The following is a 22,485-nucleotide window of genomic DNA, read 5'->3' as shown; positions in this document are numbered from 1 at the left end:
TACTCTCTTTATTAGCTTGTTTTTCTCTTCATGTCTCAGATGAAATCTGGATTCCAAGAGTGTGTGTGTGTGTGTGTGCATGAATGTGTGTGCATGGATGTGTGTGTGTGTGTGTGTGTGTGTGTGTGTGTGTGTGTGTGTGTGTGTGTGCATCGATGTGTGTGTGCATGAATATGTGTGTGCTTACCAGATCTCTGGGCTCCAGGCACACAAGTCTTACTGCAGGTATCCTCCAGGTGGGTTCTGTAGTGAAGTGGGTCCTGTACGAGTCTCCAGTGACCAGGCAGCTGCAGAGACAGGAACAGGAGTCATGGCAAGCCTGCATTGAAAGCACAGCGGAATGGGCAGCACTAGAGGACTAGCAGACCCCTCACCAGTCAGTGACCAGGTCCCATTGAGGGCTGGAGTCCAGTTCAGGGGTCAGTCTGGCTGTGGGGCTGCAGGAGCTCAACCTGCAGAAACACGGGCTCCAGCAGAGACTGGGACACTGGGAACGCAGAGTAGAACTGGGAGTAGCTCACATCTAGAGGAGATCTACAAGTATTGTAACAATACAAGTATTGTATCACTTGAAATGTATTTGCTTACGATTGTAAGTCGCCCTTGATAAGGGTGTCTGCTAAGAAATAAATAATAATAATATAAATAACAGCTTTGTAGGTCACTGCTATTCTTTTGAAGCACTTGAGTTCAGGACTCACTTCATATCAAGGACATAGGCTCATGGGAGTTGTAGTCTAATCCGTTGGCCAATGTGTTCAGCTTCGGGAGTTTAGAATGAAGACTACAGAGCGCGTCAGCGTCCACGAGAAGCGCCGCGCACAGCAGTGCGAATCTGGAAGAGAGACTTCAGCGTTAGTCTAGATAGGTCCGTGTAACGAGCGCGCTGCAGGGTATGCGATAATCGAGTGAGGGGAAAGGAACAATTAAAATTAACCCTTTAAGGTACAGGTTACTATTACTACTACTACCCACCCCCCCCCCCCCCCCCCAAACAGAATTATACCAAATCATTATTACAACGAAGTGCACCAATTCAAACGTACGGACAGGTTGGATGCGGGCGTTTAAGTTTGTCAGTTTTTCTCCTCTTGAGTCACTCTCCAATATTAATCGGATACCATTTGATCAACAAACAGCGAAGAAAAAAAAAGTTAACTATTAGTTTGGTTAAGAAAGATATTAATAGGTTTTTAAAATACATATTATTTATTTCTTAGCAGACTATACACTGTACTTTCCTTTTACACAACCAAAATTATTATTATGTATTACTTAGCAGACGCCCTTATCCAGGGCGACTTACAATCGCAAGCAAATACATTTCAAGCGTTACAATACAAGTAATACAATAAGAGCAAGAAATACAATAACTTTTGTTCAAGTGTGACAAACCACAATTCAATACAGCAGATAATAGTGATAGTTACATCAGGATATGATTAAGTACAAAGTACTACAGGTTAAACACTTGGCAGATTACAGTATTCTGAAGTACAGGATTAAATGCAGTAAAATAGGGGGCAGATAAGAGCAAAATAAAGCACATTTAAATGAAGGGTGATAATGTCCCAGGATACAACAGAGGAGTTCTACAGGTGTTGTTTGAAGAGGTGAGTCTTAAGGAGGCGCCAGAATGTGGTCAGGGACTGGGCAGTCCTGACATCTGTAGGAAGGTCGTTCCACCACTGCGGAGCAAGGGTGGAGAAGGAGCGGGCTCGGGAGGCAGGGGAGCGTAGCGGAGGTAGAGCCAGTCTTCTAGTGCAGGCGGAGCGGAGAGGTCGAGTGGGGGTGTAGGGAGAGATGAGGGTCTGGAGGTAGCTGGGTGCAGTCTGGTCAAGGCATCTGTAGGCTAGTACTTTTGAATGTTATTAATGTTTGAATGTTGTCACCGTTGGAAAATAATAAAGTTAAGCTTCCCAAACAAGTGCTCGACACACACACAAAGGGGGAAGAAAAAAAAAAAAAAGTGTTTCTAGTTTACACACACACATTATATATATATATATATATATATATATATAATATATATATATATATGTACACACACATACATACATATATATATATATATATAAGCTACCTCCTAATTTAAATAAGATTTTTTTTAAAAACATAAATAAGACTGCACTTACTGTAAAAAGAGCGCGATGGCTATTGTATCTGTCCTCCACGCTGATTGCCCGAATAACCACGACACCTCAACACCACCGATATCGTTTAACCGGACCCGACCCGAGTATTTATACTGGAGACGCTGGGTCTCGGCAGCGATAGCAGGTGGGATTGATCAAGCAATTCCGACCCATTGCGCGCTCTGGAGGATCAGTTGGGGAAATCGACCCGCATTGCGTCATTAATTAAATTAAACTCAGAGAACAAAATACTACTAATGATGATGATGATGATGATGATGATGATGATGATGATGATGATAACTGGGGACTCCCGATCAGCAGTTAATCACGCGTGATTAAGACCACGTGTTGACTCTTCAGTTCAATCTCAGTCAGGTGCTGTGATCGGAAGCGGTGCGATTCTGAGGGCTTTATAAACCCCGGGGCGCGCCGCGTCCCAGCAAGCGAGCGAACGCAGCGGCTTCTTTCTGTGGTAGAGAAGCGAGGTGTTGTTAGTGATTGCTGATCTGTGGTGGACACGGCTGGAGAAATCGTATTGAGATGGGGTTCAGGCTGCTTTTAGGGTGAGTTTAATTTTTTAAAATTAGATTTTAAGATAGATATAGATATTGTCTCACTATTCGTCGACTGTGGTTATCACATTTTCAAGCAATTCCACCAACCCCTCTATCTGTGCACATTTAAAATAATTAACAATTTAGCATAGTCCTTGGTCTGTAAGTTAATTTGAACTTCAGCATTCTACTTCAGTTAACTGGCTCCTGCGGATGAGTGTGCCGGATGTCTATGAATTCACATGTATATGATTATTATTGTTCCAGAGTTGCCTGGTTATGCGCGGTGTTGCCGGCTGGCTTGGTCGTCAGGACTTGTCGGGTAAGATCAATATTCACGCCGCAGAACAATCTCCAGTCTGCAGTGTAATATATCTGTATCACTTGGGTTCATGTGGTACTTGTGTGTCTTGGGTTCACAAACCCAACTCTACACTAATGTTGGGGTATTTAATGTTATCCAGTTGGGCTAGTCCAGGACTCCCGCTAACTGGAATCTGTGTATTATGTCTATCACAGTATTAGCAGATATGTTTAATAAATTGATTGACCGCCCTTGTATACAGAATAAAAGGGTGATGGCTCTCGGGGCAGATCAGATAATTGAGTCACTCGAGATGCTTAATGAAGAGAATTAAGCATCTCTCCCTTGATGATTTGGCATGTAACGTTTAGACTTCCTGAACGTTGTAGTTGGTTCACGTTATGAGTATTCTATTAATTGATTGAATTGGCAGCTTTGTTTAGGCTTATGAAACGCTATATAGCCAACTTACAAAACGTTTTATCTATTCTATTTAATATGGTGTGTGACTTTGTATTGCCGGTGTTCTTAAATAACGGAGCGGCTCTGTGCGTTCATTTCTGACTTCAGGTAACTTTGTGACCGAGTGCCGGGATCGGTACTTCTGGATGTCAACCAATGGCAAGTTTGCCGGCGGTAACTTTCGCTTTGACGTCATCGGTAAGTTGGGTCGGTTTAAGAAACGGCAGCTGTGCGGGCATTCGGGTTTTGAGTATAGGGTAAAACGTTGGGTCTCTTTTTGTTAATAAAAACCTTGTGGGGTATCAGAATTAAAGTAATTTAAAGGAAACTCTTATTGGCTGGTTAAGAGTGCCACAGATAAACGGAATCTCTGAAATGATTTCAATCCCTATGGGATTTGCTCGGTACCCCGTTGCGATGTTCTCCCTCATTTTTCTCCCCCCTCCAGATAGAAGCGGGGTTTACCCGCTGAATGACAGCTACGCAGCGGCGTGCGGGTTTACGTATTCCTTCAACCTTCCCGGAGACTTGATCTTCAGAGCGTCGTTCTTGGCCTGTCACGTGGAGAGCGTGGTGAGTACGTCACTGCAGTAAAACAAAAACCCGCTTTACACTCTCGTACACCGCAACGCTGGACTGACACATGCATCTATATAATCCTGTTCCCTTTATCAATTACAATGTTCATCAAGTCTGCAATCGGCAGGTAAACATCTCGCAATGGCAACGCATTCATTTGAAGTCGGTTTGGTGCATTAAGTTCCTTTCAATTGAAAGAGGTGAACTATCTCAAATGGTCTCCAATTCCTTTTAGGGGTGCAATGGTCTTGTCATCCACCCTGTTTTTGGAAGTCCTAGCCCTGTATGCTGCTTGTGAAGAAGTCTCCAGTACCAACCGGTTCTTTCTCCGTTCTCTCTAGAATGACTTCTCCTATGCGCTCCAGTACCGCTTTGTGAGACTGGACTCTCTGGGCAGAGAGACGGTCTACCCCTTCTCCCTGTCCTGCAGCACGGAGAGCCCCTGGAACCCCCGTGAGATCGTCTGTGAGGATAACTACATGGAGGTGAAGGGGACCCCCGAAACTAGAGTTCACAATTGAGCAATGTATCTGCTCCTATTAATAGATCAATCGCACCCTAGCGATTTAAGGATGAAAATGACTCCTATTGCATAGCAGTTTCACCCATTCCAGGTTTTATGATCAGCTTGATTTTACCCACAGTGTGTAGGTAACAACCTTGGGTGTCTTAATTGTAGTAAAACCAGGACTGGATCAAACTGCTTTGCAATGGGAGTCTTATTTTGCCCCCTGGGCAGCAGTGGAGTGGTGGTTAGGGCTCTGGGCTCTTGACTGGAGGGTCATGGGTTCAATCCTAGGTGGGGGACACTGCTGCTGTACCCTTGAGCAAGGTACTTTACCTAGATTGCTCCAGTAAAAACCCAACTGTATAAATGGGTAAGTGTATGTAAATGTGGTATCTTGTAATAATTGTAAGTCGCCCTGGAGAAGGGTGCCTGCTAAGAAATAATTCTAACTAACGGAGTTACACTTCAGGGGTAAATGCGATTCCTGTTGCATAGCAGTTTCACGTCCGGTCCAGGTTTTACTGTGAGCTCGATTTTAGCCACAGTGTGCCTAGGTAACAAGCTTGTCGCAAAACCAGGCACGTCTCTGCCTGCTATGCATGGAGTCTGGCTCCAATCCCTGCTGTTCAAACCTCCTGCCCCCAGGTGTCTGTTAGGATGAATGTCCCGGTCATCGCTCAGGAAGGACTGGAGAAGGAGGACTGGGAAGCGGCTCTCTCCATAGTGAGTGAACTTTCAGCTGGGAGGTGGGGGGGGGGTACAGGGCTTCCCAGGTCCTGGGGGGGCCCCTTGTGTGTTTAATTCCATCTGAGCGCTCAATTGAACTATTGGCTTAAGACCTTTAATTGTGTTCAGCGTCTAAATGGTTGGCAGTGTATTCAACTTTTAGAAGTAACTTGAAAGCTGAGGACAATTGCAGGTTTAAGCACTATTAGATGAATGAAGGGTGTAAGCAATTGATAAACTGGTTGGAATGAGAATCTGCAAGTGCAGGGGGTCCCCAGGATGGGGGGGGGGGTCTGGTGTAGAGCAGGGTTGTCAAACTGTTCCTGGTGGACCACAGTGTCTTCAACCCACAGCTCTGAAGCACTTGGTTTCATTTGATTAATCGGACGCATTACCATCTCTCCCGGGCCTCTGTTTGTATAGGTAGTGTACCTTGAATGAATTTTCTGAAATCCACCAAGACCATGCAAAAATATTAACCCTATCCAATTGGTTCAAGTGTGTTCATTGAGAGACGCTGGAATGGACACTGTCCCTCGGAGTGGAGTTTGATGCCTCTGGTGTAGAGGTTTCTTTCTGTAGTGCTTGCAGTGCCTCTTGTGGACGCTCTCTGAACTGCACCTCTTGCAGCTTCCCGAATGGCTCTGGGTCTCGGCTGGCTTTTCGTTGTGTTGCTCTGCAGGCCCAGGGAGCGGTGATGTCCGAGTGGCAGGTGGTGTTCCACCAGACCGGGATGCCCCCCAAAACCATGACCGCCGAGGACGCCCGTACTGCAGGATACCTCGTCAACTCCACGTCCAGCCGCATCATCTTCAGGTCGCCCTACGGCATGCCCATGTCCGAGGTGCTCCTGGTGAGTTCTTAAAATACTGTGATCCCAAACCAGCTTCCATTATTTAATAGCGTGCTTTTGTGTGTTAACATCTGAGGGCTCTCCAGAAATATACAGCAAGGCAAAAAATAGGATGTTGACGAACTTGGTGTTTTTAAATGCTGATGGGTTTAAAGTTAAATCTCTTTTGCAATCAACTTAATTTTCTGAATTTCATTTTTTGGCTATAGCTGCCTTCTCAATTTTGCATATGACTAGGAGTAAAATCTAGCCCAATTTAATATGCTGTTGTGAACAATTTAGATCTATTTAATGTGTAATGTAAAGTATTTTGTATTGCAGGATGCCATAATAGTAGTCTAGGAATGACTTTAGCAGACTCCTTTTATCCAAGGTGACCGACGGGTGTTAAAATGCAAGATTCATATTTGCACTTGCTGTAAACCACACTATTCAAATAACTTCTAGGATGCAACAAGTTGGGATTATAGCAGGTTGTGTCTATAGTGGTGCAATGCATCAGCTGAGGATCCAGTAATGTGGTGCTGAGGTCAGGCGAGTCCAGAGCAGGAGGGGCGGATCTTGAGATCTACAAGCGCAGTCTACAGGGGGGTCTTTAGGGGTCGGTGAGGCACGGGGCTCGTCGCGGTCTCTGCTCCAACGCTCTTCTCTATCCTCAGGTGTCGGGGATCCCTGTGGAAGCCATCAGAGGCACTGTGTTCTACAAGCAGAGGTGGATGCTGCTATTGGTGGACACTTCAGCTGCCTGCGCCAAGAGTGAGTCGCCGAGGAGCACAGCAATCCTAGGAGGGCTAATGGTCTGGAAGCATTACCTGAGCTGGGAACTTAAGTGGAACAGTCTAGTCCATTGTACACTTGACTTTGACTTGGCTGCACGAGCTACACTTTGACACCTGGTGGCACTGTACTATGTGGAACTCATTCTTCCACAACCTATTAACCCATTAAGTGACATTGTCCTCCTTTGAGGGTGGGTGTAACTTTTTGTATTTGAGCATGTGACTGACATAGCTCCATGTTAAATCTCTACCCTATAACAGTCTAGTGTCAAACTGCATAAATTCTCCAAAATTAGTTCTGGTGCTAGAGTTTTAGAAGTGCTTCATCTTCCATGCATTAAGACCATAAACATCTTGTCATCTGACTTTTTAAAAAAAGTCTATAAAAACAAATCCCTTTTCTACACCAAGGGGGGGGAAAGAATAGTATACCATGGCAAAATGCCTCGTGTTTCATCTCTTTCCAGACCCCTCTGTTTTCGATGGCACCTACTTGAGCTGGGTCACCCCGAGGCTCATCACCCCGCTGGTCCTGCATCCCACCAAGTTCCTGGATAAACGGATCACGATGGGGGTGGAGGGGAGGGCCCTGGATGAGGTCGCTGCTACCAGCAGGGGGTACCAGCTGCTAGTCAACCGCACTGCAGTGGAAATCCGTGTTCCCTTTGGAGCTGTGGGGGGGTATCGCAAGGTGAGATAGCCAGGGACCCTCTGGTTGGGTCTGTCTGTGGAGGCTTGGTGATTTTTAGAGAAGGGCTTTTTCCTGGCTTGACCCTGAGCGAGTCACTTCACCTCCTTGTGCTCCGTCCTTCGGATGAGACGTAAAACAAACAAGGTCCTGTTGGAAGTGACTCTGCAGTTGAGGATGCATAGTTCACACCCCCCCTAGTCTCGTCAAGTTGCTTTAGAGAAGTGTCCTTCTAAATCAAAAGCCCCTTCTCCCTGGGGAAGGGGGTGTAGTGGCAGCAGTTTTGCATGTCCTACTTCTCCCTGTATCTGAGGAAAATCCCTTGTTAACTACTTGGCCTAAGTTATTGCATATGAGAATATGGGGCTATAGGGGGGGGGAAGTCTGTTTTGTTTCTTAGCAGATGCTTTTATCCAAGGTGACTTGGAGACTAGGGTGTGTGAACTATGCATCAGCTGCAGAGTCACTTGCAACAATATCTCCCCCGAAAGACAGAGCACAAGGAGGTGAAGTGACTTGCTCAGGGTCACACAATGAGTCAGATGTTGTACTGATTTGTACATCTGTAACTCGTGTCTTTTTTACAGAGTCATGTGATTGATAACAAGTACAACCAGGTGTATGAGATTGACCTTTTCCTGGAGCACCAATGGGCTGACGACCTGTGGGAGGTGACCCAGCACCGCTCCTTCAAGCCAGCCCGCTCCCCCTACCTCCCTGAGACCCCTTATGTGGTGAACAGTGAGTACTCTCCACAGCCCTGCACTGTAGGGGTAACCTTGGAGCACGCGATTGGGGGGTGAACAGGGTTAGAAACTCTATTGCTGCTGCACCCAGTCCTGGTGTTCAGAGCTCTGCAGTTATGTTTCTTGCGCTTCACCTCTCTAATCCCTGCTCTCAGACACCGTCCCGAGTGAGAAGGGCTTCACAGTGACCCTTGGTAACTTCAAGCCGGACGTTGAGCTGAAGAACCTGACCCTCAACAGGGTTCCTCTGACCCTTCCCGAGGCCCAGAACAGAGGCGTGAAGATCAATGAGGTCCAGCACCCCAACGGCACCAAGGACTTCGTCCTGAAGGTCCCCTTCGACAACCCGCTGGTCTCTGTAGAGGTGAGGATTAACCCCACTCGAATAAGGAGGTACCAAATCATTGAACACAACCATACCAATGTGGGGGAAAAGCCTCCTGTTCATGGTGAAAGCCAGCTTAATGTATATACACGTGATCATGAGGTGTCACAGGGGAAAACTCTAACAAATCTGCAACATGAATTATACAGGAAATCTAATATTGCACATGGACTGTATCATGCACGGTTTGAGTGGCCTGTCTGCAGCAGGTGACAGTCCAGGATTTTGGGGGGTGGGGTGGTTCTGTAACCTTTTGACCTGATTTTCTCTTGCAGTACATTGGGGCTCTCATCAGGAGGTACACCTTGAACATCAACTACACCTTGAACATTGTCCCCCAGAATGAGCCGTATTTTCACCCGGCTGCTATTGTGTGCGATGTGAAGGATGTTGGTAAGTGAACTGGGGGGGTGATTTCTTGACTAGTTAGATCTGTAAGAGCTTTGCCAGGTTCACCTACTTGCAACAACCCCATACCTGACATGGGCTACATTGTGGCATTGACTTTTCTGTCTTCAACATTGTACCACCGATCTTGTATTGTATGTCGCCGACTGTTTCAAAGCCAATTGGAATAGAGCCAATAGGAAAGAGGGATTGATGCACTACTGACTTCAGCCACAGTGTGGCAGTGTTCTCCTGTTTAACGAGAGCTGCTTCTGTCCCTCCCCAGGTGTATTTCCATTGCATGGCTGTGGTTTGTGATCCCAACCTGGAGGATACCTGCAATAAGACTTGTGTGCCTGGAGCCCAGAGATCTGGTGAGCATCTGGAGATCAGTCCTGTCATACAAGCAAGCATGACCAGCTGCAGTACAGCATCAACGCTGCTGTATTGAAGCTGCTGTATTGAAGCTGCTATCATTGAGTGAAGGGAATACAAAGCCTAATCTATTTAAGATTTGAATATCCTGATGGGTCCTTCTTCCTGTGTAATATAATTCTCTATTTGAGTGTTTTAAGAGGAGATTTTTTGAATTGTGCTGGTAATGCTCTCTCTGCATTGAGTGAGTTTTATAATGATGCCTTTTCATGCAATATCTGTTGCAATAATTTAATCCAAACCATTAAACCTGAACATTTCATTACAGTAAAAATGAATCCAAAGAAATCTATATGTCAAACCTCAAAGCTGGCAATAGTCCTTTTATCTGTACCCTGGAGAGTTGTTTAAATTGTCTTTCTCTCAGCCCGTAGTGTGGATCGATACAGCCAGATCAGAGGCTACGTTTCTGCCGGGCCGGTCCAATTGGTACCAGAAGGACAAGTCCTGGACCTTCAAACAGCAGGTGAGACCTTGAGAGAGTTCTGTTGAATATCTTGGTCATTGAATTCTAACCCTCCTCATCCGATGCTATGGAGTGCTCTGCCTCTGGAAGGGATGCAAACTAAAACCTCTCAATATATATAGGAGGCTTGCTGCTCCAGAGCTTAAAGAAAGGGGGTCGATTAGCAGGAGGTTCAAATCCCGGCTCAGCCACTGACTTACAGTATGTGTGACCGTGAATAAGTCACTTCACCTCCTTGTGCTCCGTCTTTCGGATGAGACGCCAAACAAACAAGGTCCTATTGGAAGTGACTCTGCAGCAGTTGTGATGCAGAGTTCACATCCCTAGTCTAAGTCGCTTTGGCGAAGTGTCTGCTAATCCACTAACTTCCAGTGTTTGCAGTAATAAACCACTAGATGGTGCTAAAGGAGCACAAAGCTTTTGATGGGGTGTATGTGGTTTTATTTTTTACTAGAAGCATGATCAGACTGTATCGGTAACCGGCTCAGGTATGTGTCTTATTAAAATATTGGTGAAAACAGGAATAGACAAAACTATCCAACTGGTCTTATTTCCATTCCTGTGATGCTAAATCGCTATCCTATAGCCGGTATGAAATATCAGTTCTGATAATTGTCCTTCAGAACTGGATGCAGCAATTTGTAGCCAAAACTAATTATTTAAATTGAGGACTTTCCTCACGCCCCCCAAACAAATCATGCAAATCCATAAATTTTATTAAGATGGTGTTCAAATGTTAGTTTACTCTTTTAATGTTTAGGACCTCCATGCTAACTTGTAGAATTTCTTGAAGTTGCTAGGCAACGCTGACTGTAATTGGAGGTGTCTTGTGGCTCCCCCGGGTCCTAGTGCTCACCCCGTCATGTTTTGAATTTCAGGTGACTCCCCCTTGGTTCCGGCGCTGGGCGTGGCGTCCGCTCTCCTCGGAGTTCTGCTCGTCATTCTTGTTGCTGTCGGATTCAGGAGATGTTAATCTTGCTGTCTACCCCAATAAAGATTTTTGCATCTCGATTCTTGTGTCCTCCCATTGCTTTCTTGTACCCTGAAGGTACACCAGGAATCCAGCGCTGCTTGCTGTTCAGTCTTTTAAGATAGTGTTTGGCTTTCATTCCAATTGAGCTCTTCATTACTTGACTACACCCTTAATTGAAATTATTTGCTTAGTTAAATCTCTGCAGATTCTAAGTTATCTAGAAAAATCTTAAATCCTATATATAATTATAGCTCTGAAGTCTAGTAAGCGAATTTAGTTCAGTTGCGTAATTCGGCGCTCTGTTAGAAAGAAGTGACAGATTGAGGCGTCTCCCAGGACAGGGATTTGGGGAACCCTTTTTTGAAAGGGGTAAAAGCTGCTAGCGTCTGGTCTCAATTCAAACCGATGCGTAGAGCTCTGGAATGAATGGGTACCCGGTCAGAAACTCCACGCTATCGCTGTCAAACGTGACGCGTCCAGGTAAGGGAATGGCACGCAGAATTAAATCTCCTGCATTCTGTAAGCAAAGTGCTAAAGACTTGCAGAAAGTTAATTTGCAAGGGAGGTCCGTCTGCGCTCCTCCTGTTCATGGTACCTGCGCTCGGTCGGGTCACGCAGTGACGTCAGTGTAGGCGTGGCTAGGTGGGTGTCCGTTCTATACTCTCCCCTCGCTGTGTGACGTGTCGCCCAAAATCGCCCCTGAATTCACAGCTGTGTCCCGTTTGCTGCACTTAAACTACCAGTTAGTGTAAAGTAGATGTTTTTGGGTATCTATGGCTAAAATGCAGTAACACAGCGTTCACAAAACTTCCTGTTTTAATAATTGGTTTTAAATCTTGGCTTTGCACCTTCAGATATCATGGTAGAAATCTCTCTCTCTCTCTCTCTCTCTCTCTCTCTCTCTCTCTCTCTCTCTCTCTCTCTCTCTCTCTCTCTCTCTCTCTCTCTCTCTCTCTCTCTCTCTCTCTCTCTCTCTCTCTCTCTCTCTCTCTCTCTCTCTCTCTCTCTCTCTCTCTCTCTCTCTCTCATATGAAAATAGTTGATAGGTACACGGTGTTGAAGGGATTTAAAATATATTTCTACTTTTGTGTTAGAGCCGCACCTTGCCTCTCTCCTGTAAAGTTTCCTCTGTATTTGAAGGGTAAGCAGGTTAGCTGGCGGATCGCGTCCACCCCTCGCCTCTCCGTTCAGTTCAAGAGGGCTGAGACGCCGTTTCATTACAATCCAGGGACCCTGCTGCTCCGATTGTGAGGGCGCGTTTCATTACCATCCAGGGACCCTGCTGCTCCGATTGTGAGGGAGCGTTTCATTACAATCCAGGGACCCTGCTGCTCCGATTGTGAGGGAGCGTTTCATTACAATCCAGGGACCCTGCTGCTCCGATTGTGAGGGCGCGTTTCATTACAATCCAGGGACCCTGCTGCTCCGATTGTGAGGGAGCGTTTCATTACAATCCAGGGACCCTGCTGCTCCTTGTGAGGGAGCGTTTCATTACAATCCAGGGACCCCGTTGCTCCGATTGTGAGGGAGCGTTTCATTACAATCCAGGGACCCTGCTGCTCCGATTGTGAGGGAGCGTTTCATTACAATCCAGGGACCCCGCTGCTCCGATTGTGAGGGAGCGTTTCATTACAATCCAGGGACCCCGCTGCTTCGATTGTGAGGGAGCGTTTCATTACAATCCAGGGACCCCGCTGCTCCGATTGTGAGGGAGCGTTTCATTACAATCCAGGGACCCCGCTGCTCCGATTGTGAGGGCGCATTTCATTACAATCCAGGGACCCCGCTGCTCCGATTGTGAGGGAGCGTTTCATGGCTGTTTCTTCCGCGGCAGCACCGTGGTGTGTACACGCTGTTGACATGCATCGTGTGTAGCCGTGGCAATGGGTGCACAGCCACAAAATAAATAAAGATATATGTATTTTGCATGACGTTTTTGACAAGTTAGCCCCTCAGTGCGTGAAAAGGTGACTTTGTTATTTTTCTATATAGGTGAGAGTCACTGGAGAGGAGTGACGTTAGCCTATTACGTAACAAATCATAAAAGATTAGTTTTTTTTTTTTACATTCGTTAGAATCATACCCTGTGACGTCACGTGTGTTCGGGGGAGGGGGGGGGCGTGTCTGACGGCGTGGATTGACACACGGGGGCGGAGTGACGGAGCGGCGCGGTGTGTGTGTCATTGTATCTGAACGAAAAAAAAAACAAAATACAGCGGGGAAGTCCGACAGCTGATGTTGGGTTAAGAAGCGAAGAACCGCAATGAGCACCGCCCATGTAAGTGAGGAGATAAACGGGGCATCGATACCCTTAAAACAGATTGCAATTTAAACTGGTCTTGTAGAATATATATATATACACACACACACTACCAGTCAAAAGTTTTAGAACACCTCCATTTTTCCAGTTTTTATTGAAATTTACGCAGTTTAATGTCTCAATGTACTCTGAAATTAAAGCATAGAACAAATAAACAATTGGAGATAAAAAAAAGAAATCATGGAATCGTTTTGTTTAACAAAATTTAATCTAAATTTTTGACTCATCAAAGTAGCCACCTTTTGCAGATATAACAGCCGAACACACTCGTGGCATTCTTTCTGCAATGGAAATCAAATATTGTTCGGAAAGTTCTTCCCAACACTGTTGCAGAAGTTCCCACAAATGTGTTGCACTTGTAGGTTGCTTTGCTTTCACCCTTCTGTCCAGTTCATCCCAAACCAGCTCAATGGGTTTTAAGTCTGGAGACTGTGCTGGCCATTTCATGATTTGAAGCCTACAGTCTTGTTCTTTTCTTCTAAAGGTAGTTCTGACATAGCCTGGAGGTATGTTTTGGGTCATTATCTTGCTGTAGGATGAACCCCTGACTAACTAGGCGTATACCAGAGGGTATTGCATGGCGCTGCAAAATGCTGTGGTAGCAGTTTTGATTCAGGGTGCCACTCACTCTGTGCAGGTCGCCGACTCTGGATCCAGCAAAAGAGCCCCAGACCATCACGCTTCCTCCTCCATGTTTGACAGTTGGTGTCACACACCGAGGAACCATCCTTTCGCCTACTCGATGGCGTACAAAAACCCTGTGTGATGAACCGAAGATTTCAAATTTTGATTCATCGGTCCATAAGACCTTCTTCCAGTCTTCAGTAGTCCACTGGCGGTGCTTCATGGCCCAGGCAAGCCTCTTTTTCTTATTTTGCCATCTTAGCAATGGCTTTCTTACTGCCACTCGACATGTCAAATCTGCAGCTCGAAGTCTTCTCTTCACAGTTGAAACTGAGACTTGCTTACTTCGACCAGTGTTAAGCTGTGCTTGAAACTGTTGTCCTGTGAGCCGCCTACCACGCAAGCTGTTGACTCTCAGAAACTTGTCTTCTGATTCTGTTCTGGCTTTGGGTCTGCCAGACCTCTTCCTGTCAGAGTTTCCTCCAGTTTCCAAGTGCCTTTTGATGGTGTAGGAAACTGTACTCACTGACACCTTGGCTTTCTTTGCAATTTCTCTAAAGGAAAGACCTACACTTTTAAGGGTTATAATGGTCTGTCTGTTTTCCTTTGTTAATAACCCTTTTCTCACCATTGTAAGAGCAATATACTACTTCCTGCAGTACAACACTGCCCAAATAATGCTTGAGGGTGTAGTAACACAGTCTGTTCCAACACTGCTTTTATACAGACAGAGGGTTTGTAAGTAATCAACAAAAGTTGGGACACCTGTACACCAGAGAGAGAGAGAAAAAGAAAAAGAAAAATCTGAAACTTCTAAAACTTAAAAACTCTCCAAAAAATGACAATAGGTGAAATTTAGGGATGAATGTCAGATTTTTTGGTAGGTTCGATTTGTTTTCTTAATGCAAAACACCAGCGTTAGGACAGACGCACAGACGCACAGACGCACAGACACACAGACGCACAGACACTGCAATAGGATTTCAAATACGTGTCCGCTGTTATGAAGTATGTCGGGTTGCATGTACCGGTTTTTTTTTTTTTTAAATGAAGACGGTGAGTAAAGCAATGGGGTCAGCGCGGTTTTATAAATTCTTCATCCCGGTGGCTGTGTTCGCTGTTCTACTCTACCTGACAAGCCTCAGATTGCGTGAGTACGAACCTTTATTATTATTATTATTATTATTATTATTATTATCATTATCATTATTATTATTATTATTATTATTTTCTTTAACGCGTTAACACACAAATTGGCTAAATTCTTAAGTTCTCAAAAGCTGTTCATTATTAGGAAGCTCTGTGGTCCAGTGGTTAAAAAAAAGGAATTGTAACCAGGAGGTCCCCGGTTCAAATCCCGGCTGACTCACTGTGTGTGTGTGTGTGTGTGTGAGTGACCCTGAGCAAGTCACTTCACCTCCTTGTGCTCCGTCTTTCGGGTGAGACGTTGTTGTACGTGTTGTAGGTAGTTCACACTCCCAGATTTCTGTAAGTCGTCTTGGATAAAGGCGTCAGCTAAATAATAATAATATATCAAGTTGTCATTAGCACGTTTTTTTTTTCTATCCAGAAACGCAGAATTTGTGTTAGCAGATTTGGTATCCTTGACTTTATTAGGCTGTAAATCTGGTGCAGAGGTTGTGCAGGCTCTCCAGATGAATGCTGCTGGCATTGCTTTGTAACAGCATTGCGTGGCTCTGCTTTCAGCCTCTTCCACAGATAGTGGTGTAGCGCACAGCACTTATACAAATCTGTTAAAGAGAATGTAGTTCTGGGATTTTAAAATGGCATCAGAACTACATTTCCCAGTGCCTAGTGCTCCTAATGAAGCCAGCAATGAGAACCATCTGGGTCAATTGCGATGAACTTGTGGATTCAGCACAGAGCTGCATACTAAGCTGTGGAGCAGCTAATCATAATCTACTTCAAACAAAAGATGGAGGCATTGTTGCTAAAAGTCCCATTTCCAAGTATTGAAAATGCCTGCTCTGTCTTCCATTCCTGATTCTGCAGTTTATAAATCCTCCATCCCTGATTCTAACTTCCATGCAGGCGTGTGAGATTGCTGTTTAAAATCTCACAACCTTGCAATCTAAAACACTACAAATAATAACGACTTGAAACTACAGATCATAAAATATCTAACAAGAGTGCATTTCCAAAATCATAAAAAATAAAAAGTTATAACAAACTTGTAAGCGCGGGGAACATTTTACAGGAAAGCGATGAACTGAAACGGGCTTCAAAGCAACATCAAGTTAAACATGTAAAAACTATTTGTATAAACCACAGAGCTATAGAATACTTAATGACAAAATATATGCCTGATTGCACATGGATCGCTTGTATGAGCAGACAGCAGTTTAAAAAGCTGCTCCAGTCATGGTATATATAAGAAATGCAGAAACAAGGACATCTACGGTATTTATTACTGGACTTTTAAAATGAAATCCTTGATTGACAAGACACTGAACAACATTTAAAACAGCATTTAATACAGGCAGCAAAACATTTTTAATATAGATTTTATTTTGTTTAGTAGTCTCGTTGTCAATCAAGAAATTGAAATTAAAAACACAGAACCTGTGTTTGTTAATAGAGTACCCGAAAGAGAGTGAGAGGGCAGTATTAAACACATCCTGAGCAGAAATCATCTCGTTAAGAAGCAATGGTATGCAGCCCATTACGTTCCTAAAGCTCTCTGGTGCCCCCTGCTGGAAACAGTACTGCTTTACACTGCAAGCTGCCCGCATGATAACTGCAGTACACTGTGCTGTGTCTTGAGGTACCGCAGATTCACCGTGGTATCGAGGAAGCTTCCATAGAACCCACTGCAAGAGGATGAGCAACGCATGAGAAAGGAAAGAGAAACGTGCATTCATAATAACAATCTATTTAATATATTACTAATGTGAGGTAACACAATCCGAATGCTCAACAAGACGATCAATACAAGACGTACTCATTCATATTTGTGGTCTGTGAGCTTTTGATCTGAACAGATTGTGATTAGGGGGGACCCTGTTTATCTAGCAAGTTTATTGTTTTGTTTTCAGTAAATATTTCTGTATTTAGTCAAATGTCCTCCTGTTGTTTAAATGTCCCCAAGCATCTGCAATTCTGAGAATGTTCGATTCCTGTAAGAGCCAGCAATTAAGTACAGGGATAGGATTACACACCTGTGTGAATTTTATGGTGTCTTTTAAGGTTTCCAAACAGGCTGAATCTCTTCCCACAAACATCATAGTTTTGAGGTTTCTCTCGTGTGAATTTGATGGTGTCTTTTAAGGTCTCCAGACTGGCTGAATCTCTTCCCACAAACATCACAGTGATAAGGTTTCTCTCCTGTGTGAATTTGATGGTGTCTTTTAAGGACTCCAGACTGGCTGAATCTCTTCCCACAAACAGCACAGTGATAAGGTTTCTCTCCTGTGTGAATTTTATGGTGTCTTTTAAGGTCTCCTAACTGGCTGAATCTCTTCCCACACTCAGTGCAGTGATGAGGTTTCTCTCCTGTGTGAATGCGCTGGTGTGAATGAAGATTTCCTAACTGTGTGAAACTCTTATCACTGGTCTGTATGTGGGAAGGTTTCTCTCCTGTGTGAATGCGCTGGTGTCTTCTAAGCAGCGATATATGATTGAAACTCTTTCCACAATCAGCCAATGAAAACGTAGTCCCTCCTGTGGGATTTCCCTTGTGAGTTTCAGGAGCATCTAATTGACAGGAACTCTTCACACCTTTAATAGAATGAGGCAAGGTCTTCAAGCTGCCCTGGGTTTCTGAATTGTTAAAACATGCAGAATGTGGCGTCTCTGTACTCTCCACAGTAAGTGGGTGTCTGTCTTGTAAAGAAGGGATTTTAACTGAGTGAGTTCTCAATGTCTTCACATACTCTTCTTGGGGTGTCATTTCTCTGTGTTTCTTGCACTGTGGTTTGCCTCTAGAAGAGTTTTTGCACTGGGGTGATGGAGTGGAGTCGTGTTCTCCTTCATCTACTTTAGAAGCTAAAGAAAGAAAGAGAAGAGAGACAAAGGTTATTGTACAGCATTCTCCCACATGCACTGTTCTGCAGGGCTTCATGACATAAACATGACAACTAGAGTGAACTTTTATGACTGTGTATTGAGAGAATACAGTCAAACCCAATTCATATCACTCCAGTTCAGCTCAGCCTCCTTTTACTATCACCCTATTCAGGAATGTATATAAAAGCTGAGAGCCAGGAAAAATCCATGGCTATGTCATAACATTCCTGACTATTTTCATGAGATGTTCCTGGAAAAACACCAACGCTTCGTACCTGTGTTTTGTCTGTGTGTTGAAGACAAGCGAATAAGCAGTTCAGTGATTGGTTGCTTGAGATGAGGCTGATTCGTTTACCAGCTAGTGTCGCGCAAGTGTCAGTCACAGCAAGAATTGTCAGCATGTCAGTCACGTGGAATATGAAAACCAACCTGCTTTTACCATTTAAATGGGAATATTTTAAATCAAGCCAACAGCGTGTCATTAAAAATCCTGACTATACAGAACCAAGCTATTTAGTACCTGCATGTTGATAGTACTGCTATTTGTCATATTTTAATTTGTTTTTTGAAATTTAATATTTGCTTCTAAAAGCAGAAATCCCATTTGCAATCGCACACACTGCTCCTTGCCTTTTTATTCTACCTGTGTTGAAGACACACAGGCTGCAGGGGGTTTGCTTTTCCACAACAAATTTCTTTTTATGATTTTTGTGTAAAATATCTGTAGAGAAGAGATCCGGTAAAACTACAATTCCCAGAATCCCCCTCCCAGCTGAAACTGATTTGCTGGTCTGCTGTACCGAACCCCTCCACACACGTACTTAATGTACTGTGACAATAACAACACAGCAATGCTTACTGTGAGACACACAAGAGTGAAATGTGCCGCTGAGAGCAAGCATTACAGTCCCTGGGATAGTTGTAGTGAGATGAGCTTTTAAAAATGATATTGTATTTGAATAAACTGTAAGAAATAAAATAAGACTGATGGGTCATACAATACGGGTTCACTCTCATTGTGGCGATGCTGCTGCATACTCTCCACAGAAATGCTCTACTGAAATGTTTCTTCTGGGGATGCTAAGCAACCTGACTGGATCTGACATCACCCACTAATGGGACATGTGATCCCTGCAGCTCTGTAAAGCTGTGAGAGCAGCACAACTGCAAACAGTCTACCAGGAATGGGGAAAGGCACAGATCTAACACAGGGGTGTCCAAAGCTGGCCCTTCCACTCCTGCTCTTTGTTCCAACCCTGTTCTGAGTTGTTTAATTGAACCAATTAAAGCTCCATCCTGGGACAGAAGCAGCACTTTATAGAAGTGAACCTGTTCAATGTGGAGTGGAATGGCCTCCAGGAGCGTGATTGGACAGCGCTGATCTCACAGCATTCTAAAGAGGCGTGGCAGTGGCTGCACATCTAGCGTGATTGGACAGTGCTGATCTCACAGCATTCTAAAGAGGCGTGGCAGTGGCTACACATCTACCAGGTGCCTCAGGAGCAAGCACAGTGATGTCCTTGTTGACATAGTGGTTGGGCAGCTCCCCTTGTTTAAAATATGAATCTCAAGCACACTGCTGGTGTTCAGTACCAGGTTCTGCAGGATGAATAGGCAGCTCAATGCTGCTTGTTTTGTAGGATTACCTCCAAATCCCAGATCACATTCAGTTGGAGAATCATCACACAGGCTGGATCCCATCTTGTTGTTCTCCTCAAGTGTACAGACATTATTTTCAGTAGGAAGTTCCTCTGCGATGGAGACACATTCCTGTTCTATGAACTCCTCTTTAATAGGAACACATTCCTGTTCAGGGACGTCTTCATCTTTAACACATGGCAGCTCTGTAACCTGTATTAGACTTGCACACCACTCCTGCTCAAAGGACTCCTCTTGTGTGTAAACTGCTTCTATCTTTGGCCCCTTCTTTGCTTCAGATTCAGGGATTGCGTGGCTCTCTATGGGATCTGTGGGAAACAAAATTGTATAAAATTATACTTACTAGCTAGGTTCCTCTACAAAGCCAGCCCCTTGTCAGAATGACTGAATAGATTCAATTGTTTTAGCCTGTCTGCATACGACATGCTTTTTAAACCCGGGATCATTCTGGTTGCTCTTCTTTGCACTCTTTCTAGAGCAGCAATATCCTTTTTGTAAGGAAATATGTGTCTGTGGTTTGGGAATTAGCCTGAATTAGCCTGCACCACAAGTTAAACTGCCAAGAAGGGATTCTGAAAAGGGGAGATTGATTATTACTATTATTTCTTATTTATTTCTTAGCAGACGCCCTTATCCAGGTCAACTTACAATTGTTACAAGATATCACATTATTATTACATACAATTCCCCATTTATACAGTTGGGTTTTTACTGGAGCAATCTGGGTAAAGTACACTGCTCAAGGGTACAGCAGCAGTGTCCCCACCTGGGATTGAACCCACGACCCTCCAGACAAGAGTCCAGAGCCCTAACCACTACTCCACACTGCTGCCCCAGATTCAGCTGAGCAGTTTGATACCAAACATGCCCTCAATCATCTTTAGATCATGGGGTCTGCATTGCTCCTTAGAAAAGTTAACTGGAAAAGAAAACCATGGTAAGAACATGGCAAAATCGCTCCGTGCAGAGTGCAGGATGTGCCCTATAGCCGACCGTGACCGGGAGTTCCTAGGGGGCGGCGCACAATTGGCTGAGCGCTGCCCGGGTAGGGAGGGATTAGGTCGGCAGGGGAATCCACGGCTCACCGCGCATCAGCGACCCCTGTGGCCGATAGGGTGCCTGTGGCTCTGCAGTGGAGCATCCAGATCTGTGTTGCCCTCCGGCACTATAGGTCTGGTGGCATTGCTGTGGATCTGCAGTGCGAAAAATGTGGCTTGGCAGGAGCAAGTTTCGGAGGACGCGTGTTCCAGCCGCCGTTTCCCGAGTCGACGGGGGGGTTGCGAGCGGTGAGCCGAGGATACAGATAATAATTGGGCATGCTAAATTGGGGTGAAAACCGGGGTAAAATAATTGGCGGTGACTAAATTAAAAAAAAAAAAAAAAAGAACATGGCAAAATAAAGGCAATTCTAGATAAGTCTGATATTGTATGATTATAAACTGATTGAATACACAGATTCATGTAGAAAGTTAAAGTAGACAAATATGTTGACTTATTTTCTTTTGCTTAATTAATTTATTATTATTTATTATTATTATTATTGTGACTAACCTTTTGGGGTTGCAGCACCCCCTAGCGGTCACACACAGGATTTATTCAGCTAGAATTAAACAAAGATCTATTATAAAACTGTGGTATAATGAAAAACAATTCATGTGAAAATCTGAGGGGAACATTGAAGCAGGGTTTCACTCTAACTATTCTCCTGTTGAATGCAAACCTACAAGTGTGGTGTTCTGTGTGTCTCTGCTCTGGGGGCTCTTGCCACCCCTCCTCAAAGGATCAGCCGCTGTAGAGCCTCACCCCTCTGAGGAAGACTCCCTGCTGGGACAGAGGGGGACCCCCTGGACAAACAGTCACTTCAATCCAGACTGAAGCTGCCCCTGCCTCGTGCATCATTGCAGGCAGCCTCCAAAAGAGATGTCACAGACTGGCTGGGCAGTGAGACATGGTTCCAGTGGCAGAGTGGGGGAGCTCACAGGTTAGAACATAAGAAAGTTTACAAATGAGAGGAGGCCCCATTCAGCCCATCTTGCTCGTTTGGTTGTTAGTAGCTTATTGATCCCAGAATCTCATCAAGCAGCTTCTTGATGGATCCCAGGGTGTCAGCTTCAACAACATTACTGGGGAGTTGGTTCCAGACCCTCACAATTCTCTGTGTAAAAAAGTGCCTCCTATTTTCTGTTCAGAATGCCCCTTTATCTAATCTCTACTTGTGACCCCTGGTCCTTGTTTCTTTATTCAGGTAAAAAAAAGTCCCTGGGTCACATTGTCAATACCTTTTAGGATTTTAAATGTTTGAATCAGATCACCGCGTAGTCTTCTTTGTTCAAGACTGAATAGATTCAATTCTTTTAGCCTGTCTGCATACGACATGCCTTTTAAACCCGGGATAATTCTGGTCGCTCTTCTTTGCACTCTGTCTAGAGCAGCAATATCCTTTTTGTCACGAGGTGACCAGAACTGAACACAATATTCTAGGTGAGGTCTTACTAATGCATTGTAGAGTTAACATTACTTCCCTTGATTTAAATTCAACACTTTTCACAATATATCAGAGCATCTTCTTGGCCTTTTTTATAGCTTCCCCACATTGTCTAGATGAAGACATTTCTGAGTCAACATAATATCACCGGGTCTAAGAGGAGCTATTTCTCTTATTTTATTGATTTATTTTTAATTAATAGTGTTACTTTACCCTTTAACTCCCAAATTAAAACACATTTTCCCTCTGAGGAATGTCTTTCTGTGAACTCATACTGTATTGTGATCATGGTTGGTATGGAAACTGTCATCACAGAATACAAGTTTCAATGTGTCAAATACAACGAGCAGACAAGGGGCTGCAGCAGGAGAGCTGCTTATTCTCAAAG

At 44.4% G+C, this 22,485-nt stretch overlaps 2 protein-coding genes and 1 long non-coding RNA gene across 4 annotated transcripts in view; 1 reads left to right on the top strand and 2 right to left on the bottom strand.

The window, feature by feature from the left end:
- Nucleotides 1-223: 223 nt before the first annotated feature.
- On the bottom strand, nt 224-2,226 carry LOC131721252 (uncharacterized). The gene is made up of 3 exons (XR_009319907.1): nt 2,136-2,226; nt 375-523; nt 224-287 (listed from the first exon to the last, which is right to left on the bottom strand). It is a non-coding gene; the product is annotated as an uncharacterized LOC131721252 (long non-coding RNA).
- Nucleotides 2,227-2,560: 334 nt separating this feature from the next.
- On the top strand, nt 2,561-11,021 carry LOC131696828 (uncharacterized). Its single transcript, XM_059014704.1, has 15 exons — nt 2,561-2,701; nt 2,960-3,014; nt 3,567-3,656; nt 3,907-4,031; nt 4,379-4,522; nt 5,191-5,268; nt 5,954-6,124; nt 6,784-6,880; nt 7,371-7,594; nt 8,179-8,332; nt 8,493-8,701; nt 8,998-9,115; nt 9,396-9,483; nt 9,912-10,010; nt 10,889-11,021. The coding sequence occupies exons 2-13, from the start codon at nt 2,972-2,974 to the stop codon at nt 9,425-9,427; spliced, it is 1,485 nt and encodes a 494-aa protein (XP_058870687.1). The 5' UTR covers nt 2,561-2,701; nt 2,960-2,971; the 3' UTR covers nt 9,428-9,483; nt 9,912-10,010; nt 10,889-11,021.
- Nucleotides 11,022-15,522: 4,501 nt separating this feature from the next.
- LOC131721247 (zinc finger protein 23-like) overlaps nt 15,523-22,485 on the bottom strand; it is a 32,938-nt gene continuing 25,975 nt past the window's right edge. The window contains exons 2-4 of one of the 2 annotated variants that reach the window (XR_009319903.1): nt 19,600-19,920; nt 16,365-17,932; nt 15,527-15,913 (exon numbers count right to left, since the gene is read on the bottom strand). Coding sequence is in view for 1 of the 2 variants with exons in the window: in XM_059014710.1 (XP_058870693.1) it covers nt 17,169-17,932; nt 19,600-19,920 (1,085 nt within the window). In the remaining variant the exon portion in view is untranslated. Of the gene's footprint in view, nt 17,933-19,599; nt 19,921-22,485 lie in introns of both variants that reach the window. The other variant, XM_059014710.1, reaches the window with a different exon arrangement.

The sequence above is a fragment of the Acipenser ruthenus genome, chromosome 48 (assembly GCF_902713425.1).
Source record: "Acipenser ruthenus chromosome 48, fAciRut3.2 maternal haplotype, whole genome shotgun sequence".
NCBI classification, from domain to species: Eukaryota; Metazoa; Chordata; class Actinopteri; order Acipenseriformes; family Acipenseridae; genus Acipenser; species Acipenser ruthenus.
This window is presented reverse-complemented; position numbering and strand designations above follow the sequence as displayed.